Raw genomic sequence first — 19504 nt, 5'->3', positions numbered from 1 at the left:
GGCAGGGAACAAATATCATCTACTCAGTATTGAATACAGATGTCACTGGTTTGTAAAAATATTTAATATGAAACAGTGTTTGTGTAACATTGGAATAATCTGATAATTAAAATGTACATATTCTTTCACTTAGCGTGGGTGGACCAGGCAGCCAAGCGCATTGTTTGTGAGATTCACTGCAAGGCAATAATAATTAGATTTATTGGTGAGGCATGTTTTGAGAAGAGCAGAGCTTGAACTCCAAGTGAGTGCATGCTTCCTACTCATAATTCCAAGCATCAGAGAGGCTCACATCAAAATGCAAGCCAGGGTTTAAGTTCTTTCTGTTTAGCTTGTTAATTGCTGGATTATAATAATTGCACTGCAACCAGTTCCCAAGGATTTCAGAAAGCTAGAGATCTGCCTCTGGGTCTCATTTGGCCTCTCTCTGGGAAAAAGGCTTTTAAGTTCCCCCAAACACACACAAACCCATTAAACAGACATGGTTTAAAGAAATGGCAGGCTTGCCAACAGCTGCCTCATGGGGGTTTCTACTTTGTTGATGGGAGGTCTAATGCAGGAGTTGTTCTCAGCCTTGGGATCCTCATCAGGTTTAAGGAGATTCAAGACCATCCTTCCCCTTGTTGTGACCAAAGCAGCACAGAGCTCAAATCAGGTTATGGAGTGAAAATGCTGCTTTAAGGGGAATGTTCAGCCATAAAAAAAAAAAAAAAAAAAGTAGTTAACTGTGTAAAGGACTTAGAAACTTCAGTTACCCAAGTTGGGCATTTCCATTCTTCACATACCAGCAACTTCATGGGGTTTTTTTGCAATGGAGACAGGGAAGGACATGACACTACTGTTCCATATTTAAATCCAGCATTCATAGGAAGCTGCTGTTCTCTGTCAATTTTTTCCTCACCTAGTCTACTTGCATACAATATGTTTCTTCTGCAGAGATCACAAACATGCTCCACAATAATTTATGAGAAAAAAAATAATTAGGAATGGTAGTTTCTGGGAAGTAGCAAGTAATACTGACAAATGGCTGCTTTTGATACAGATTTCTAAAAAAGCTCGATGTATGTATGTGTAAGTCCTTGATTCAGCATAAACATCACCCAGCAACAACTGAAAACATAAGTGTGCTATCAACATTGTTCTCACATCATAGCCAAAACACAGCACTATACTAGCTACTAAGAAGAAAATTAACTATCCCAGCTGAAACCAGGACAACCACATCAAATATAGGGGACACTTCTCGATCTGCAGTGAGAAATCACAAGGAAGCTATTGGGGAAGGTGAACACTGAAGAAGACTTTTCCCCCTAAGTACAGCAGCCATGCTTTTGAATCCTGTAAGGGAGTAAAATGTAACTAAATGCAAAACAACTCCCATTCCCCATTTACTAATTATATAATGAAGTATGCAAGCATACTCCTCAAAGATGCTTGCACATGAGCGGTACAAAATGAAGAACTGTCTACAGCTAATTCTTTCTTACTTTTCCAAAATGTTCAAGAGATCTTGCCATCAATTACTATAAACACATCGATACTGCCCAGATGCTGGCTTTCCTAGCTCACTCCAACACGATTTTCATTCTTCCCCCTCCGCTTCTCTCCCACCATACCAAAGCAACAAAAGAAGGACATCAGAGATTCGTTTCATATTTAAACGAATAAAGATAAAGAAACCACAAATGTAAGTAAAAGGAAGAATTTCCAGACAGTAAATCATGCCAGGCAGATTTGACACACCATAAACAGTTGCTCTTTTCTTGTAAGGGTTCCAAAAACCTTTCTACTTTTTTTGCTTCTCTGGTTAATACTTTTCAGTCAGAGGGAAAAATGTTCCTCGTGGTGGTGGTTTTGGTAGACAGCTTCATTCCAAATTCACCTTGCAGTTTGTACACAGATGAATCTCCACAACTATTACTGCTTTCTTTCTAGCATCATCCTGCCTGATTTTAAAAGCTGCACTATTTCTAAGGGATTGTGGGGAAGGGGAGAGGAAATCTTTCATCATTATGCAAGAATTAATACTGCCTGTATCCTGGGATTCGCAGCCATCTAGCTATAAATGACCTTGAACCAACATAGGAAGATAACACACAGTGAGCCAGCAATTGATAACTCTGGAGCTAGTTCTTCTGGTGTTAGCTTTCCACTGGATTTCTAGATTTCTGCAAATCCCTCAGCATGAACATTATTCCTCTAAGACATTTATTTCTCTCAACAGAGGGACCAGTTCTCCCCCTTTTCTTTTACATTGTGTTTAGCAAATTACAGCACTGGAGTTAAGGAGCTTCAAATATTCACTTTTTAAAGTACCTCTTAAATTTTAAGATCTATAAGCATAAATTTGTCCTTGCTAATGTGGCAAACACCCCCCTTCACACTTTCTGGCAGGAAAAGAGAGTTAAGCCTGAAGGCAATTATATAGCCCACCTAGGTATTCTGTTCGACAGTCTGGCATCTTTGGAAATTTCCATTTTTGTATTATCTACAGCACACAGGCACATCCCCTTCTAATCTTTCTTTTGCACCAAAGGAAACCAAACTATTGAATATCCCCTAGACAGCTGACCTTTGTAACAGGATCTTTAACCAATGAACGTTCAATATTTTAACTTTCATTCCCCAGCAATGCTATTTAAGGAGCTGTCCGAGGCCTCTGCTGCTCCCAAGGTTCCTGCCTGCAATGCAAAGAGAAATGTACTTCTTTTTTATGCCAGTTGCCTAGCAACCAGCCTAAGCTTTTGCAAGGAAACCAACAGAAGGAACAGCCTAAATCATAAAATTCATCTGCTGTTGCTGCAGAATTATGTATTAAATATATTTATAACTTTCCTTCTAACCTTCTGGAAAGCTGTATGTTGGCAGTACAGGCATGGCTGAGTCAAATTTGAAGCTCCTCGAAGCTGTTGGAGACATCCACTTTTGCTGTACTGTTTAAATAAGGGGAAGCATTCCTTTTCTTGGGTGCAACACAGATATGAGCAGCTCAGACATCAGCTTGTCATTGTTTGGCTATGACCTGTATGTATCAGCAGCTTGCGAAGGGCTCCAAAATCAGAGTTCATGTCTGTGTGAGCCTGGTTTCAAAACCCTAAAAATGCTGCCAGCACAAGCTCTGGGCAGGGCTGCAGTGCCTCCAACTGCTGAGCAGCCAAGGGGAGCACGCTGACACTGCCGGGCTGGCTCCAGGAAGAAAAACAGCTGAAGGACAGATGCCAAGAGGGTTATGATTATTTCCCTTCGTGTAACACCAGACACCTCCTGAAGCATTAAGAAAACCATTCGGTAGACAAGCATGACTCTTTCTACCTCTTTGCTTTAAAGATGAACAAACATAAGGGGTAAGAGCAGAGAGGACCATTTTGTGTAGTTGCAAGCAGCTGTATCTGCCTGGTTTTGCAAGGTACCATGCTTGAGGCTTAAATCCCCCAGCTGTCAACCCATTGTACCTACACAGCAATGTTGACCATGGCCCCTATGGTGCCCTCAGCATGGGCCAGCGGGGGCTGGGGAGGGTCAGCAACACCACAGTTGTTTCTGAAGTCATGCCATTGCTGTCCTTAAGGCAAGCACTGGGCTGATGGTGTTCTGTCAGCAGTGGATGACCGGGGTGGGACAGCTGCACACCAGCCACCCCAGGAACACATAAACCACCATCAGCAAACAATCCCAGCACAAGGCCTGCTGAGCACAGCCCTTGCCCTCCAGGTAACTGCTTCCAGCTCCACTGGCTTCTCACAGAGGCTCTTCCTGACAGCCCTTTCAATTGCTCCTGAGCTCCTCCCTTACACTTTTTGCTGCACTTCATCCCCTAAATGAGTATATAGGGTGAGAGGTAAAAGCAGATTATCCTCTCCTAGCAGACGTTCCAGACTTCCCTCAGCTGGTCTGAGGCTGTATCACTCCCCACCCCTCCTCTCCAGAAACGCACATCCTAAAGCTTTTAATTCACTAACCAAGTTGTGTTGGCTGGGGATGTTGGGCAGAAACATTAAATATGATCATGAAAATGGTTTAATACACTGCGTACAATAATAATAAACATCCACCAGGCACGAGAGATCAGTGTAAGACTGCTGTGAGTTGAATGGCTCAATTAGGGTACCTAGCACTTTTAGACTAAGTAGACTCCAGTGTTAACAGAATAATTTCACAGCTATCCCTCCCCCACCGCCCTTAGGAAAATGGCACATCAATGTCACTAAATACATATCTTGTCTTCTTGGTTGTAGGTAGAAAAGACACATCAGTGCCGCCTCATGTTGTTCAAGGCACGCATTTTATCAGTTTATCTTCCCCTTAAGCAGTATGACAGGTAATAAAAAAAGACAGTCACAATGCAGATCTAGAAGACTTTCTGACATACTGTCAATCTAAGCTAGAGCCAAATTCCATGATGCACTTGCGAGTTTCTACTCCCAGACAGCTTCAGTGACACTTTGGGACACCCAGGCTGGGTTCCGTGTGAGGCTGTTTGGTGTGGAAGGGGACAGAAATCTAAACAACTGAACACGTAACTGACCCAACTGGTCCAAGGCCAGGAAAATGCTTGCAAATGCATAGGGACCTGGACCCTGTCTCACATCCCTTGTGCATGTAATATGTCACCCAGCCACTACGACAATTTTGCCTCCAACTTCAGATATGTCAGCAGCCTAGTCTACAGGACCGGTCACCCTAGTCCACAGGAGTGCTGTGCACTGGTAACTGCCACCATCTCCAGCGGAAACTGTTTAGCTGAAAAGCAGCAGCAGAGAACAGATCTGTCCCAAACGGCTGTCTCTCTTCTCACTGCTGTGAAGACTAAAAAGTCTCCCCCATTCTGTAAGTAAGAGTTTGGTCCTTTCTTTCCCCATTCTGCTAAATACAATTCACTTTCTCAAAATCTCAAGACAAGCAGATGCAACCTACTGGACTTGTTTCACTCTGGCAGCAGGACAGTGGCTCATCTCATTGCCTGAAGACTGCCAGATGGCATCTGGCTATCATACCACTCGCCACTCAGACTCAGGCCTGTCTATGCATGGCAGCAGAGCCAGGGAGCTGCTACGGCCACTCGGCCTCTGGCTCTCGTATTACCATATCACAAAGGTTATTACCAGCAGAAGCAATGTAAAGCAGCTGTGAAGAGTTCAGCATTCTGCTTTTCAGCACCAGTTCAGAAGAACAGAGGTGCTGCATTAGACTGATTTAAACCTTCTATCCAGAACTGCACTTGGTGACACGTGGCATCTGTCACTACGTCTTTGCCATTGTCTAGGCTTTCCCAGCATTTCATCTAAAATTCCCTTCAAAAGTTTTCTGAATGAACATGCTCCTTTTGTTCAGAAAACATACAGCTCAGCATACATGCATTCCCAAAAGTGAGTTAAAAAAAAACAAGCCACCACCAGACCATGCCATCTTTCTCATTATGCAAGTTGCTGAGAAGCACAGGAAAGTGAAACTGCTATCCCTCCATTATTTCCACCGCTTAAGTGGATAGGAAGACAGACAGGAACGTTATGTTCTCTGAGTTTCTTCATTCACTGTTTCATGAAGCTCTAAGGCCTCGCTTGCTCTGTAAGAACTTACTGAACTGATGTACCTATTTTTAAGACATGTCTTTTAGAATAATGTGCAAACTCAAACCTACATACAGTAATACGCCCAAGTGACTGGGGCTTGACATTCAGACTGATCACTTGTGAAAAATGACAGTCACCATTTGGCAATTTTTTGGCTGGCAGAGGAAGAAAATAGTTTGAAATTCAACTTGATAGACTCAATCTGAAGAGGAATATACAAAATAAAAGTAACACTCATCAAATGCAGTGTAGAATAGAGGGCATGATAGGATTTTACAGCACTTTTAAGAAGGTCAGAGTTTGCAAATGCTAAAAATGTGTTAAAAAAAAGAGATCAAAGTTTCCAGCATTTAAAGGTTAATAAAACTGTTCCTGTTGTCCCAGGATTTATGAGCATGATTTGCTGTACTGCAGAACAAGTAACGCTGCAGGATGTAAGATTTCATTACCAAGAAATGAGATCAGGAATTGGCTGTGACTGAGACAGGTGAAAACAGATCTTCTACCTATAAAAGCTCAAGTGTACTCTGCATCCTGCAGTCTAGACAGACCACACTGTTTTCTCATCAGTTCTTTCTGCTACACGGGAGCACTTACTTTTAAATGAACTCTGTCCTGGTATCAAGCTGCAAAGCAATGTAAAAATGTATGCCACATCTCCCATTAGCAAGATGACGCATTCCAGAGTATACGACAGGAAACGTCAAGGAATACTTTGGGATTAGAAGTGAAATACTGCACAGATAGGATTGTTGGGTAAGGGAACTCCCTCTGACACATGTAGGGCTCAGAACATTTAGAGCTTTTACAACAATAGGCAAGATCAGGCCATTTTACCTTGTAAATATTTAAAGTACAGGCAAAAAGACATGACATACTTGAAAAATCTCAAAAGACAGGAGAGTTATAGAGATACAGATACTTGTGTTGCTCTTCCCGCCCCTCCCCCCTTAAGTATTAAACATTTAGTAACTTCTAGGGAAGGTAAAGAGGTATGCAAACACATAAGGACAAGGACAGCGTTCTCACGGAAATTATTAGAAGCTAAAGATCAGGCCCCGTTTCTCTCCTCCACACTAACCTAAGACTGAACCACAATTACGCTCTGGATACACTCCTCAACCATCCGCAGTTAAAATCTAGATTTACTCCCTGGCAGATCACTAGAGCTACAGCATTGTTTGCTGTTGAGAAACAGGTTACACAACCTGTAAAGCCAATGAAGTTCCCAGACAAGTCCTGTGTTTATGGGAAGATACCGCGCCTTTCCATCATTGACTATCTAGTTGTTGTTCTCTGTATCAAGAGATCAGGTATCCAGAGGATTTGCAAAGGCACAGAGGGCAGAAACGTGCTAACTCCAGCTGAATGCCAAGGGGAGCTGGACCTGACTTGTAAACCCCAAACTCGACATAGGCCAGCGCCAAGGAATTAGCGCCATGGCACCAAGCTCATTGTTTAAGTATTCCACCAGTAGCTTCAGGTTTCCCAACACATGATTGAATCTAGCCATCATTTTCATACTTGGAATGGGATTTTGAAATGCTTGCATTGAAATCCTATAGGAATCTGTGAGCCTCTTTCTCACTAAACATCTCCCTTCAGCTCCCTGCTGATCTAATATGCTTTGTCAAAGTTTTGATGTCTCCTTTGGATTATAACAGATCTAGCTGATTTATGAGACAACTCTGGAGTCCCAGAACAGAGTCAAAGTTTGCAAGGTCCCACCAAGTACACCCCTAGTGCCTCACAGTAAGGTCACTGCTGACTGATATTTGTCTAGAGTGTTCCACAGATCCCCAGCGATGCAGGCTCCACACAACCTCTACAGGCAATCTTTTTCCAGTGTATCACGATCCTTATTTTTTGCCCCTTAATAAGAAACATGAATTTGTATTGCTGCAACTGGAAGCCATCACATCTTGTCCTACCCACAATAGAAGAAGGGGTTAATTTGTCTAAGAGCTCTTGAAGACTTGTTTCTCTTTTGGATGTTCTTCTTCTCTTTAGGGTAAAAAAAAAAAAAAAAAAAAAAAAAATTCTTTCAATCTTTCCACAGTCCTGCTTACTATACCCTTAGCCATTCTTGATGGTTTTTATTAGACCTTCTCTTGCTGCTCTGCCATCTTCTTGAAGCGTAACGCATAATAACTGACAGTCTTCCAAGATAAGGCTTTGCCTGTGCTCACAGAAGTGAAGGAATCCCTTCAGACATCTTCCAAGCTTTGCTGACGTTTATACATCACAAGATGATAACTTCTTTGCAAAACCACGCCACTGTATATTCATCTCCCCTTTCCTTGTCAAAGCCACTGTTTCCAGCTCAGCTTATAGTCATAAAAGGCTGGCAGTAGTTATCATTTGGCAGATGACTGCTAGTGGGTGGTCTCTGCCCAGGTCCACGTGGATTCCCTTACACTCCATGGGCACACAATATAGGACCATATTAAGTGGTCTAGTACTGTACAGCGTTAATTTGCTCACACCTCCTAAAAGTGTAGATGGGGACCCCCAGAATGAACAGGCTAAATTCTGTACCATCCATGTTTCCTGCAGGAAGTCTACTCTTTGAAGACTAATAAAGAAAAGCTTCTGCTGCCTCTGCCTACCTTTTGCAACCAGACTTTAGCCATCTCAGGGGTTAACTGGTCACTTTGACAAATGCTACACTAACTTAAAAAAATGCTTATTCTAAAACATATGGCCATGCCAATATTCACACATCACTTCTCTTTCTACAGTATCTTTTGCACCAAGCACTTAAAAAATATTAATCCTTGCAAGCTCTCTATGAAAAAAAATTAACATTTCCTTGATCAGATGGAGAAACCACAGCTTAAAGAGAGGTTAAGTAACTGCCCAAAGACACTGAGTTGATGACAGTTTTATACATCAGTATCTTTCTTACATTAACCACATTTTTGTTGAAACTGCAGAGAATGAACAGCTGTATAATGCTTTTCAATCCACAGCTACGCACAAAATCTGTTTTCTCCTTGATAATGAGAAGCAAACACTACATGGAAAGAACAGTACTCAATACCACACATTTGATCACAAAGTGCAATCAGAGTCTAAAAGGAGAGCGCTGTCATTCCACATAGCTGTCTGATGGCACCTACCCCCACAAAACACAAGTAAGCTAGTTACAGTCTGCCAGACGAAAAAGTTCCCTTTCTAAGTTCGGTTTGAACCTTACCTTTCCACAAGCCACCATGGACAAGGCAAGCTGGTACCAGAGGTGAAATTCATCAAACGCAAACTTCATGGCTCTTTCCAAGCACTGAGAAATAAATGTTGGGAGAAATATCAGACTTCTTTTTCGTTTTAATATCTTTTGTCACAAGACTGTTGCTTGGCTTAGTAATCAAACCAGGGGAAACAATCTGTTGTGGCCCAGGTGTTTTGTTTTTTTTTTTAACGATATCATTTTCTTCTTCTCAGTTAACGGGGCTTGCTAGCATACACCATCACTTCAAATGACAGCCACTTTGTTCAAGTGCCTACACACAAATTATCTAACGTCTCAAACAGTTTTGTGTACGTTTTTGGCCTGTGCTGCCATAGGTTTGTAGCTGTTTCTGCTAATTGCCAGCTAGTGTGGCTCATTTTCACCTTCCCCGGCAAGTTACTGCAAAGGGGGGCTTTGCTGGGGAAGTGGAAGTTTCCGCAGCAGCTGGGAGGAGGTACCTCGGCAAGCAGGACATACTGCCCTCTTCTGCCCAGCGTGATGCTGAGCAGGTCGTAGACTGCAGAAGCATCCCGGAGGCTGACAGCTCGGTCGTCCTGCTGGTCTGGGGCTCGGCTGATCACTGCGTCCCGGTTTGCCTGGGCACAGACACAAATGAAGCATCAGACCCCAAAAGAGCAAGAGAGAACCGACTCCTTCACAGGAAGTTCCACCCGTCATCCGTAACATTTTGTTTACAATCACCTGGAGATTATTTGTTTTTAACTCATCCCAACATAAAGAAGGTGTTTCCAATAGAGTTACTTTTTATCCACGTGAAGCTAACTCCAGAAGATAGCTGTACATACAGACAGAACTGCTGGGAATACCTCATCTGGATTTGTTTCACAGAATCACGGCATTAGGAAACAGACCTACGAGATCCCATTTCCCCAATAATTAGAAATTCAAGGCCATCCTTAAACCATATTCCTTATTACTTCAATTGCCTGTGACTGTGATAACTGCTTCCACGGTTCGTATTTTATCTTCTGTGTCTGCACTTGATTTCTTCTCAACAACACATGGTGCTTTTCTGCTACTTACTTTTTTATGTTTTAATTTGAGCAGGTTGCCTTAGTAATCAGATTTGCCTGTCATCAGTTTAATGCAATTAGTAGTCTGGGCAACGCAATATGAAGTAATTTTTTAAAAAATAATCTTTTAAGTGTTAATTTTGCATTATCTATCAGTGCATTGCTTGGCCTAGATCACAAAGAAACTACTTTTGACAGAAAATGATCAGTCTAGCAATTAGCAGGGATGTCCCCAAATACCATATGCCATAGACTCAGATTTACCAAAAGATCCCCAGCCTCTGTTTTCTGAGCACAGAGGGAGATACCAATCCCAGAGTAAACTGAAAAGTCCCTCCGATCTCCAAACGCAGAGGACCTAGACTGGCTAACCTCTGCACCAAGCAGTGCTGGATGCCATCGCGCTAGCACTGACCGATAGCACAGATACACTGCCCTGGGCTCCTCAGCTTGAAAGGGGTGCAACATCAGACATTCAGGTCTAGACATCTAAAAGATCAGAAAAATTAGGAAGATTGCTAGCAGTTTTACCTGGGGCAAAGACAAACAAAACGCTCTCTCCCTGAAACAGGAAGGCTATGAGATATATTTTATAATACTTACTACTATAATCTTACATCTATTTCTCTCTAATTGCAGGGAGATTTTTTTTCCTAAAAAGGTTAAACACGGGAATTAAGTGTAATAAAAATTTCCAGAATATGCAGCCCTTAAAGCCCACGCATATTTCATTATGATTAAGCTGCAGCTGTTTCATCATGATATTATCTGTGTAATGCCCCAGTTCCAAGCACTCTTCATCACAGCCTCCAGCTGAGACAGCAAACACAATTACTGACAACTAACACAATCACAACCAAGAGCTAAATGGCAACTACAGTTAAAGGCAAACTGACAGGTCAGACTCAGTCTAGTGTTTGCACAAATAAACTTACACAGACTCTTGTAGCCATAAAAGTATTTTTTTTCCTCATGTTACTGCAAAAAGTCATAATTTGTGATTTAAAAAAAAAAATAGTTCAGAACAGTAGGTTGCATGACAGAATGAAACCAGCTTCAAAGAGAAAATCCTGCAACCAGAGTACAGAAGCACAGCTTCTTTATTTCTTTAATTTAATTTCTTTATTAGCAGAACTAAACAAATGGGAATTAAAAGTAGTAAGTAGATGTTTAAGCTCTGTTTGGATTTAACCCAAGACTGCTACTTTAAAAGGAAAAAAGAAGTTAAAGGCATATACAGAACAACTCTGAGATTGCCACTTCAGAGAGTTAAAGGCAAAGCATATACAGAATGAACCTTATTGCTGAGTGATTCCTCCTACATATATACAATAGCATTAACAATTTTTTCTGCACCGGTTATATTGTTATGACAATTGTTTGTAGAAAATAGCTACTGAGATAGCACCCCCGTGCTCTGTAATCTCATCATCAGCCTTCCATTAGTCACCTATAACCTGATGCTTTTCTGAGTACCCATCTAGTGCCAAGCTATGATTTTTAAAGTTGATGCATTAGCACAGATAGAAAATTATTCAGAACTGGTGAGTGCCCATTAACATCTGCTAATAGATATCGGTACTAGAGAGAAGAACATGCCCAAATCCTGCAATAAGCAGAAGTATAAGATATATTACAAGGATGCAACATTCTAAAATTGCAGTCATACTGAACATACTGTAGATATTGTACTTTACTTCAGCAGACAGCAGCTCAAAACAACATATGCATAGGCACGACTAATATGCTTTCCAAGACAGTCATAAACCTGCTTATTTTGTTCAAGCTTTCAACTCTCAAAGCCATAGAAGGTCTCTGCAATATATCTCTCTATACTTGCACGCATAAAAGTTGCCACTGAGCAAATTCATCCACCACTTTATCCCAGCTATTTTTTTAATACTGAATCTATTGCCAGTTGCTAGTTCCAGCTGCTCAAAAAAAAAAAAAAAATGTCAAGGAGTTCCCACATTATCACAGAGAGATAAAAAACACAAAACCAAAACATTCAAGCCTTATAACAAACTGAACAGTAGCAAAAACATGGAGAGTGTCTAACACAATAACGTAATCATCATCCTAAGGCTCACTGTATTATTTACTACTGCAGCATTACATACAGGGTTACAGAGAAGGGAATGTGAATCACTATTGCTTGAAACCCACCCAGGGAAACTGGCATGTTTGTTGTCTGCCCCTCACAGAAGCAAGTGTGCCATGACCCAGATCACCATTAACCAATTTTTTTCTCTTTAACTATTTGGTTTTGTAAGCTTCAGTTTGGCAGTGAGAAATCCTGACAGTTGCTATTAAGTATAGATGCAAAATAGTTGTACAGTTACTGCAACAAAGCATACAGTGATGCTGTTGGATTGGGAATTTTACTTACTGAAACATACCAAGAGAGATACTTCATTTTGCATTTGAGAATATGTAAGTTCTAAGCCATTTATACCAACATCTTTTCAATACTTGTGTTTATGTTGTTTCAGACAAGTAATTTTCCTGAACACCAATGGAAAAAGGGTTATTTGTAGAACACCGATCTCCAAACAGTGTATCAATAATATCAGCAGCAATTCCAATTTGTCCTACCACATCACTTTGTCCTCCTCCACTATAAGCAGCAGTAAAACATAGCTACAAATACATTTTCAACACCCCCAGCGTGACTCTTCCCTTTAAGCTGTTCCCATGGTCACACAGCCATGCCTCACAGCACACAAGCAGGATTGAGAGAGATGGTGAGTCACACCATTAAAAGAAGAGAACCTCTGTTCAAGGCTCTTGTGTGGGATGGAGAAGGTCACTAATGCTACCAACAGGAGTTTCACCATCAGGAGTTAGTGTAACTTGCATTACACAGAGCAAAAACATACAGTCAATGCCCCTTGTTTGAGGTACTCTTAGGTAATGGAGCAACCCAGAGATGCATCGCATTTGTGTATTTTGGGGTGCATTTGACACAATTAGCTGTGCGTACAGGTGGCTCAGACATGACACCAATCCTATTTGCGAAGATAAACCACATCCTGCACTCAGCACAGACTGTGCACCATACAAGACAAAGCACACTTTCAGCTCTCCCGTTCCGCAGCCCAGGGACACAGCCCGTTCTGCAGGCCACACACATCCAAAAGGCTCCTCCAGCACAGGCTGGTACCCTCAAGCCAACCCAGCACTCTGCATTATAATCTCTCTGTATCATGCTTGAAGCCCAGCTTAGGTGTTCAACCTGGCTGGCCACAGCATTGGGGTTCAGCAGGGCTTTTTAGGTCTGGCTCCAAACTGCAGCAATACAACAATACGGGACCTTCAGACCCATGCTGGCTCTGAAAGCAGCGAAGAGATCTGCCTTTCTGGGGCTCTGCAATTTAACCAATGACCCTGCTGAGCTACTGACAGCTTGTGCTTTCCTATCCACATACACAATACACTTACCTGCAAACTAGATAAGCCACCTGTCCATGGAGGATTTGCTGTACATCAATGACCCTGATAATTACAGCTTATTTATGGCATGTTTATTACATGTAGAAAGGAAAAGAGCCATAGCAAATCCAAACAGCCATTACTTCAGCAGTTATTACGCACACAGTTACGCTGCAGAAAATTAAATTTTACCACAGTACAATGATGTGCTTCTTAATAAAATGTCAAGCAATCACATGAATTACAATAGAGCATATTCCACGTAGCAGCCCCTTCTCACAGCAATTAGCTATGAAGTATCCTTTAATTGCTCACTTTGAAACATGGCTCCCCCTGCTTTTTTTCCAAAGAAGAAAAAGAAAGCAATTAAAATCTTTAATGAGTGCCTGCTGCCTGCCCCCTAATTCATGGGCATTCTAACGTTCAACTTGTGTCTTTTCATAATAGACATAATTGCCAGATCCACTGCAACCCATCTATACAGAACGGCAGCATGTTTTACACAGTGTACTGTAATAATGTAATTGGTGTGATTCAATACTAGCATTAAGAGAGAAAAACAAATGCTATGTGTGTAAGATTGACAACAAGCTTTTGAAATTATGCAATTGATGCCTCTACTGCTAGCAGCTGGGAAATAGTTAGCCCATATCCTTTGGGTCTCCATTCTGGCTGCTTTGCCTGTACTGCCAAAAAAATAAATGAATCCTTTGCAATGTCAAGGGCCCATTCACATGTAAGAGGCCTTGGACTTTCCACCCAAGTTACTGATGATCTCTAAAAAGCACTAGAACGTCCCCCTCACTAACATATACAAAGAAAATATTCACGGTTGACTGCAAAGCTGCTGTGAAAATGGTAAGCAGGTGGAACAGGGAGGAAATACCATATCCCAGCCACTCCCGAAATGCCTCTTACAGAGATACTGCAACTCGCTTCACTTGAGGCCAGAAGCCCAGCAAATGGAAGCTCACCCCCTTGTGAACTGTGTGGCATCTGTCTCATTTCTGGTAAGCAACAGATCACAAGTTACTGGTACCCCATTCAGATGTCTCATCAAAATAGCCCATTATTATTGGTTATCAGCTCTGACCATATAGCTATATTTTATCTCTCGCCAGGTATATTTTAATGTCTCTTACTGTAGCAGAACGAATTCGGAAACATCACTGAAAGCAAGACAGACAAACATCCCCGCACCCCCCAACTAAACAGCCCAACAATACTAAATAAAAGAAAGGGAGACTGAGAAAGTAAGGAAGTTTGTTTATAGATACTCTCTTTGGTAATAAAATTGTATATTTGATATCAGTATTCTGCCTTTAGAAAGCTATCTTCAAGAATTTGCATCGTCCTTGCAAGTTTGGAAACAAGACTTGCTACTGCAAAGCAGAGGAAAAAAAGCTTTCTACCCTGACTCCAGCAACTCACATTAGAACTATTTATTCAAGAGGTAATTAACAGAGGTGGTGTATTTTCCACTAGAAAAATCCTGCAGTCCATCTTTGCAGGTCCCAAACACATAGCTTTGCCTTGCAGACCAATTAGACAGTCGGATTTGCTATTGTAAGTGCACAGCCGTGATTTGGCAGGAAGCAACAGAGCAGGCAATCCTGTCCCCAGTTGTCTCTTTCAGCAGCCATAGTCTAATAGCCCTCAAGAAAATACTCACGATGATTGTCCAGCTGTTGTATCATCACTGGGCTTGGTGTCATTAAAAAAAATAACAACACAAAACCCTACAAAAGCAACAAGAGATTCTTCTCCTTTGCCAACCCATTTGTTGGACAGTATTATTTTATAAAGCTAGGAACTGCAGAACTAACAGATTTTAATTACTGTGCTTAAAAATACATGGGTCTAATCTTATTCCATTACAGGCATGCTTACAGCCATGAGTTTGCTCTCACCAGTAAAAAGAACCGGACAAGTCCCAGTATCTTACTTTCCCCCTCACCATCTGTCCTGTGCTCTCAGGCTCTCCAAGGTCAAATATCCTTTAGGGATTCAAATCAGAGATGAGGATGACATTTCTAATCTTTGTTACACAGGCACAGAATTTATTAGTTTTGGATACAAGGAGCTTCATTTCCAGTATGAGTGATGTGAACACAGAGCCAAAAAAAAATAATCCATGTTACCTGGTATGTTTGGTGGACTGCATCAGCCAGAATCCCAGACTGAATTTTAGACAGTATGTTGGACCTCAGATTCAAGAAAGGAAGGTTTCTAAGTGCAAATAAAGAACTTTTTCTTTCTTAACCACCTCAAAAGTAAACACAAAAAGTAACAGAAAGTGTTCTGTTCCTGGCTCTAAGAAACTTCTGGCTAATTTTAAGGGACAGTGCAGTCAGCTCAGAATACTCCTGAGAATGGCTACTAAAATAAACAAAACTGCAGCTAAGGGTTAGTCCTGCCAAACCTCCCCTGCCTACGCCCTGAAGCACAAAGTACCAGAGTCCCTGATGGCAGAACCAGCGCCGCTCCCACTGGCAGCACGATGCAGAGAAACCACACTGCAGCAGGTCACAATATGTCCTCAGTTCTCCCCACACACACACAGTGTCACTGGTTTTGATGGGTTAAATTCAATAAGAGAACTAGCAGGTTAAAAATAGGCAAGTCCATTTTTTCCAACATGTGATAGGAACACATCATTCTACCACAGCCTGATCTTGTAAAGGCTGTCACCAGCTGGCATTCTCCTTAGTATGAAGGAGAGCATTCCCCCTCACAAACACAGCCCATCCATACCATAACTCAGGCTATGCATAAAGAATGAGAATTCAGCCAGGAGGCTACAAGCCCTGCTAAAGACAGCCCTAACTGTGGTAATCTTCAGGCTGCCTGATTTGTTTCACTAGATTCCTTCATGAGAACTCCACAGCCAACCACCATGACTAAATAGCAGTTGGTATGCAGGAGGAACACTTGCCAAACTCAACAACTGGGATGCTTGTCATTGTTTGCTGAGATGCCTTAGATTATGAAAATTGGTTCCCATTTTCAATGGGACAGAATGAACACAAGAGGCAACTCAGGAGAGCGCCAGGAGGAAATGGGCACCAAGCTTTAACTGTAAGTGTTAATATACCCACAGAAGCATCTCGAAAGTATGAAAGAGGCTACCATATTATTTGGCCATCTGAAAAACTTTCACGTACTTAGGCTCTGAGACAGAGTGAGTGAAACACTGAAGGAACCCTTAATTACCCCCTTAGAAGATACTTCATCCCACTAGAACATGCAGAGTGGCTCCCTTCCAACGCAAGGTAAAGGGATATGAAGAAAAGCTGGGGCAGCATCGCAAACCAGAACCCAACACCACAAGAGCCAGAGAAGGCTTGCTGGACTGTAGGGTCTGGCTCACAACACCTTAGAAGCGATTTCTTTTCTCCTTTTCCCCCTTACAGGAACAGTTCTCATAACCCCTGTTAACATCTTATGGGGAGTCACACAGAACCTGGAGAAGTAGATGTTAGCTTCACTTTAGGAAGGCAAGACAGAAAAATTTCAGCAGCAAACTACCTAGCACTAGTCTCTCTGTATGGCTTGGTGCAGCAGAAAGGTGTTCCAGATGTGTACTTCTTGAAAAAGCTACCATGTCTCCTTTTCATCAAATTTATCACATATTTACTTTGAGGTTCTCTGATGATTTATGTTCCTCCCCAGTCCATCTTTTCTCTGTGTCTCCTCCACGTGCTGACAAATCTTCTGACCTCCCTCCCTCCAATTCTGTTCCCCTTGAGCCCATTTTGGAGTGTCAAAATTCAGGAACAGGCATGTGGAGCAGCTGTTTGGCTTTACTGTCCTGCAAAAGAGTTATAATGGCATGGTTGCTCGTTTGTCTTTTTAAAAATCAGACAGGAAAAGTACCTTTCTGGTGAATTTTGCTGTGACAGAGCAATCAATGTGTCAGAGAAGCTGGAGAGCTCCCAGCAAGCCAACCTAATTGTACACTTCTGTTTTAAGGGGTTCATAACTGCAAATACTGAAAGAACGCCTAATCCAGCCACAATCTAGGAACATCTACTATGTTGCTTACTTGCCTCAAACTTTTATCACTTGCCATTAACGCTCTCTCCAGGAAGGAAATAAGTTTTATTCAATTGTTAACATTATATCATTAGGGAGATCTCAACTGGAAATCTGCTTCTTGTTAACTCATTTTCCATAAGCTTCAGCAAGTTTTAAAAAATAAACCAAAAAGTTTCAAACAAACCAACCTCTACATGAGAAACTCACTAGCTGACACCAAAGATGTCTCATATAACTAATTAAATAAAACTTCCCCTTCTTAGTACCATAATAGTAAAACCACAGGAAAATATTTATGGATTGCAAACATATGTAAGAATCAGGTTGCTCCCTCTGCTCCTTCGTTTAGGAAGCACATTCCTGTGGTTCCCAAGTGTATTTCTATACACAGATGTATTTCTACATACACTTGTCCTGTACTTTTCTTAAAACAATACACTCATGGCAAGCCTATTGCTAATGCAACAGGAAGGCTCAGATGTTCCATTTCCCAAAAATCAGAGACAACTATGGTTCCTGCAGTACTTGGCTACAGGGTCTTTGATTATTTAAGTGCTTTATATGCAGCAGATCAAAATGCCTTGCACCTACCTCCAGAAAGTTCCCATATATAGAAGACAGCACTTAAGCAAACACAAGCTTACTTATTTAACCTTGAAGTCAGCACAGCAGTCCAGTTCCTATCAACAGTATTTTCACACTGCTTCATCCATAACTTATGGGACTATTTAACCATTTTATACACTATTGGATAAAACAGGGATAACTTTCATTCCCCTCAGCAGAACAAGATTATAGAGTTCAAGGCCCCACAAGGCCTTTCTGACTACAAGCTCTGTCCCAGAAAACTGAAGCAGCCAGTACTGTCGCTGGGGCTGCAGACCCCTGGTCCTCCTCCCACTTGCATCAGCCCTGACAAGCCATGCTGACACAAGTTCTCCTGATTTTAATAGAAGCACATGTGGTATTCTACAAGCCCTTGCTCCTGGAGTCTCCACTTCTGATTATGAAAAGCCCTTTAACTGCAGCAAAGCCCTTGGAAACACAAAGCAGATGTACTGTAGAGGCTTAATCTAGAAAGCACGGGAAACCACAAAGTAACACTCTGATGTACGTGATTTTTAAGGCAATTTAATATTTTGGGGTGGTTCTGCCTCTTCATACTTTCCCCAAATTCTGAAAGCAAACAGTATTAAAATGCCATGTTCTGAAGAAGTTTGCAGGAAAGAGGAAGGACTTGAGCCAGAAGAATCAGATGACAAAAAACAAAACAAAATTTCCACAGTACTTCTTTTCAACTTGTCTGAAAACCGTTTGAAAATTCCCAAGAGGGTCACTGATGCTCCAAGGTTTTCAAGTCTCACCTTTGAGCTACAAGTGACCACCCAGTATTTAAAGGAAAGTAACTTTTCTTACGTTTTCAGAAAATATTCCTTACACATTTTCTGAATATTTGCATCATCTCAGAACATGAAAACGATCACGGGTTACCATGCAGTTTTCCATGCAGTTGTTTTTCTCCACCTTTTTCCCTTCCTCTTAAAGGGATTTTTTTAAAGCAACTGATGTTATAAATAGAAGAAATCTAATTATTTCACTGCAGTTCATTATGGGTGTTTCTGCATGTGACAAAACTCCCTGTATCATCAGAATTCACAAACTGCCAAAGATCATTCAGGACTGCCACAGCTAAAATATTATCCCTGCAGACTAAGGAATATAAGCAGGACGTTGTACCCTGAAAATGCCAAACAGTGAGTACCACCCTCATGCCTGGCTTTAGGCAAGGCTCCCTGCCTCTCATTCTTGATCCATAAATCCACACAGATGTTTTGAATGGAAACATCTGTCTACAGACAATGTATCTCAATGTCAGAACCTGCATACAGCTATGGTGAATGCAGTCGCTTACTGTTCTTGACAATTCCCAAACCCCCTCGCTAACATTCCATTTAATAAAAGTGATGTCACTAGCAAAGAAATAAATAGCATTCCCTGTTCAGTGGTCAAATCCTTGCTTCTGTTTATCTAGGGAAGACTCTGTAAACAAAACCAACCAAAAGACTTGACACGGAAACACTAGCTATTCCTTTGTGCTATTAGTATTACAAACTCATTTTTGGCTTACCATGGATTCACTGATTAAGAGGAGAAGAAGAGCCTCTTCTACGTTGTCTTGAGGGCAGTATGCACTGAAA

General features: G+C 41.6%; 1 protein-coding gene across 5 annotated transcripts in view; it reads right to left on the bottom strand.

Annotated features, from left to right (window-relative positions):
* Window positions 1–19504, bottom strand: part of TTC7A (tetratricopeptide repeat domain 7A) — a 172435-nt gene that overhangs the window by 122911 nt on the left and 30020 nt on the right. For all 5 annotated transcript variants that reach the window (XM_056356842.1, XM_056356841.1, XM_056356840.1 and 2 more), the window contains 3 exons: window positions 19435–19498; window positions 9261–9398; window positions 8770–8853 (listed from right to left, as the gene is read on the bottom strand). In XM_056356842.1, the coding sequence (XP_056212817.1) occupies window positions 8770–8853; window positions 9261–9398; window positions 19435–19498 (286 nt within the window). The remainder of the gene's footprint in view (window positions 1–8769; window positions 8854–9260; window positions 9399–19434; window positions 19499–19504) is intronic.

The sequence above is a fragment of the Falco biarmicus genome, chromosome 12 (assembly GCF_023638135.1).
Source record: "Falco biarmicus isolate bFalBia1 chromosome 12, bFalBia1.pri, whole genome shotgun sequence".
Taxonomy (NCBI): domain Eukaryota; kingdom Metazoa; phylum Chordata; class Aves; order Falconiformes; family Falconidae; genus Falco; species Falco biarmicus.
Note: the sequence above shows the minus strand (reverse complement) of the source record. Positions and strands in the feature narration are given on the sequence as shown.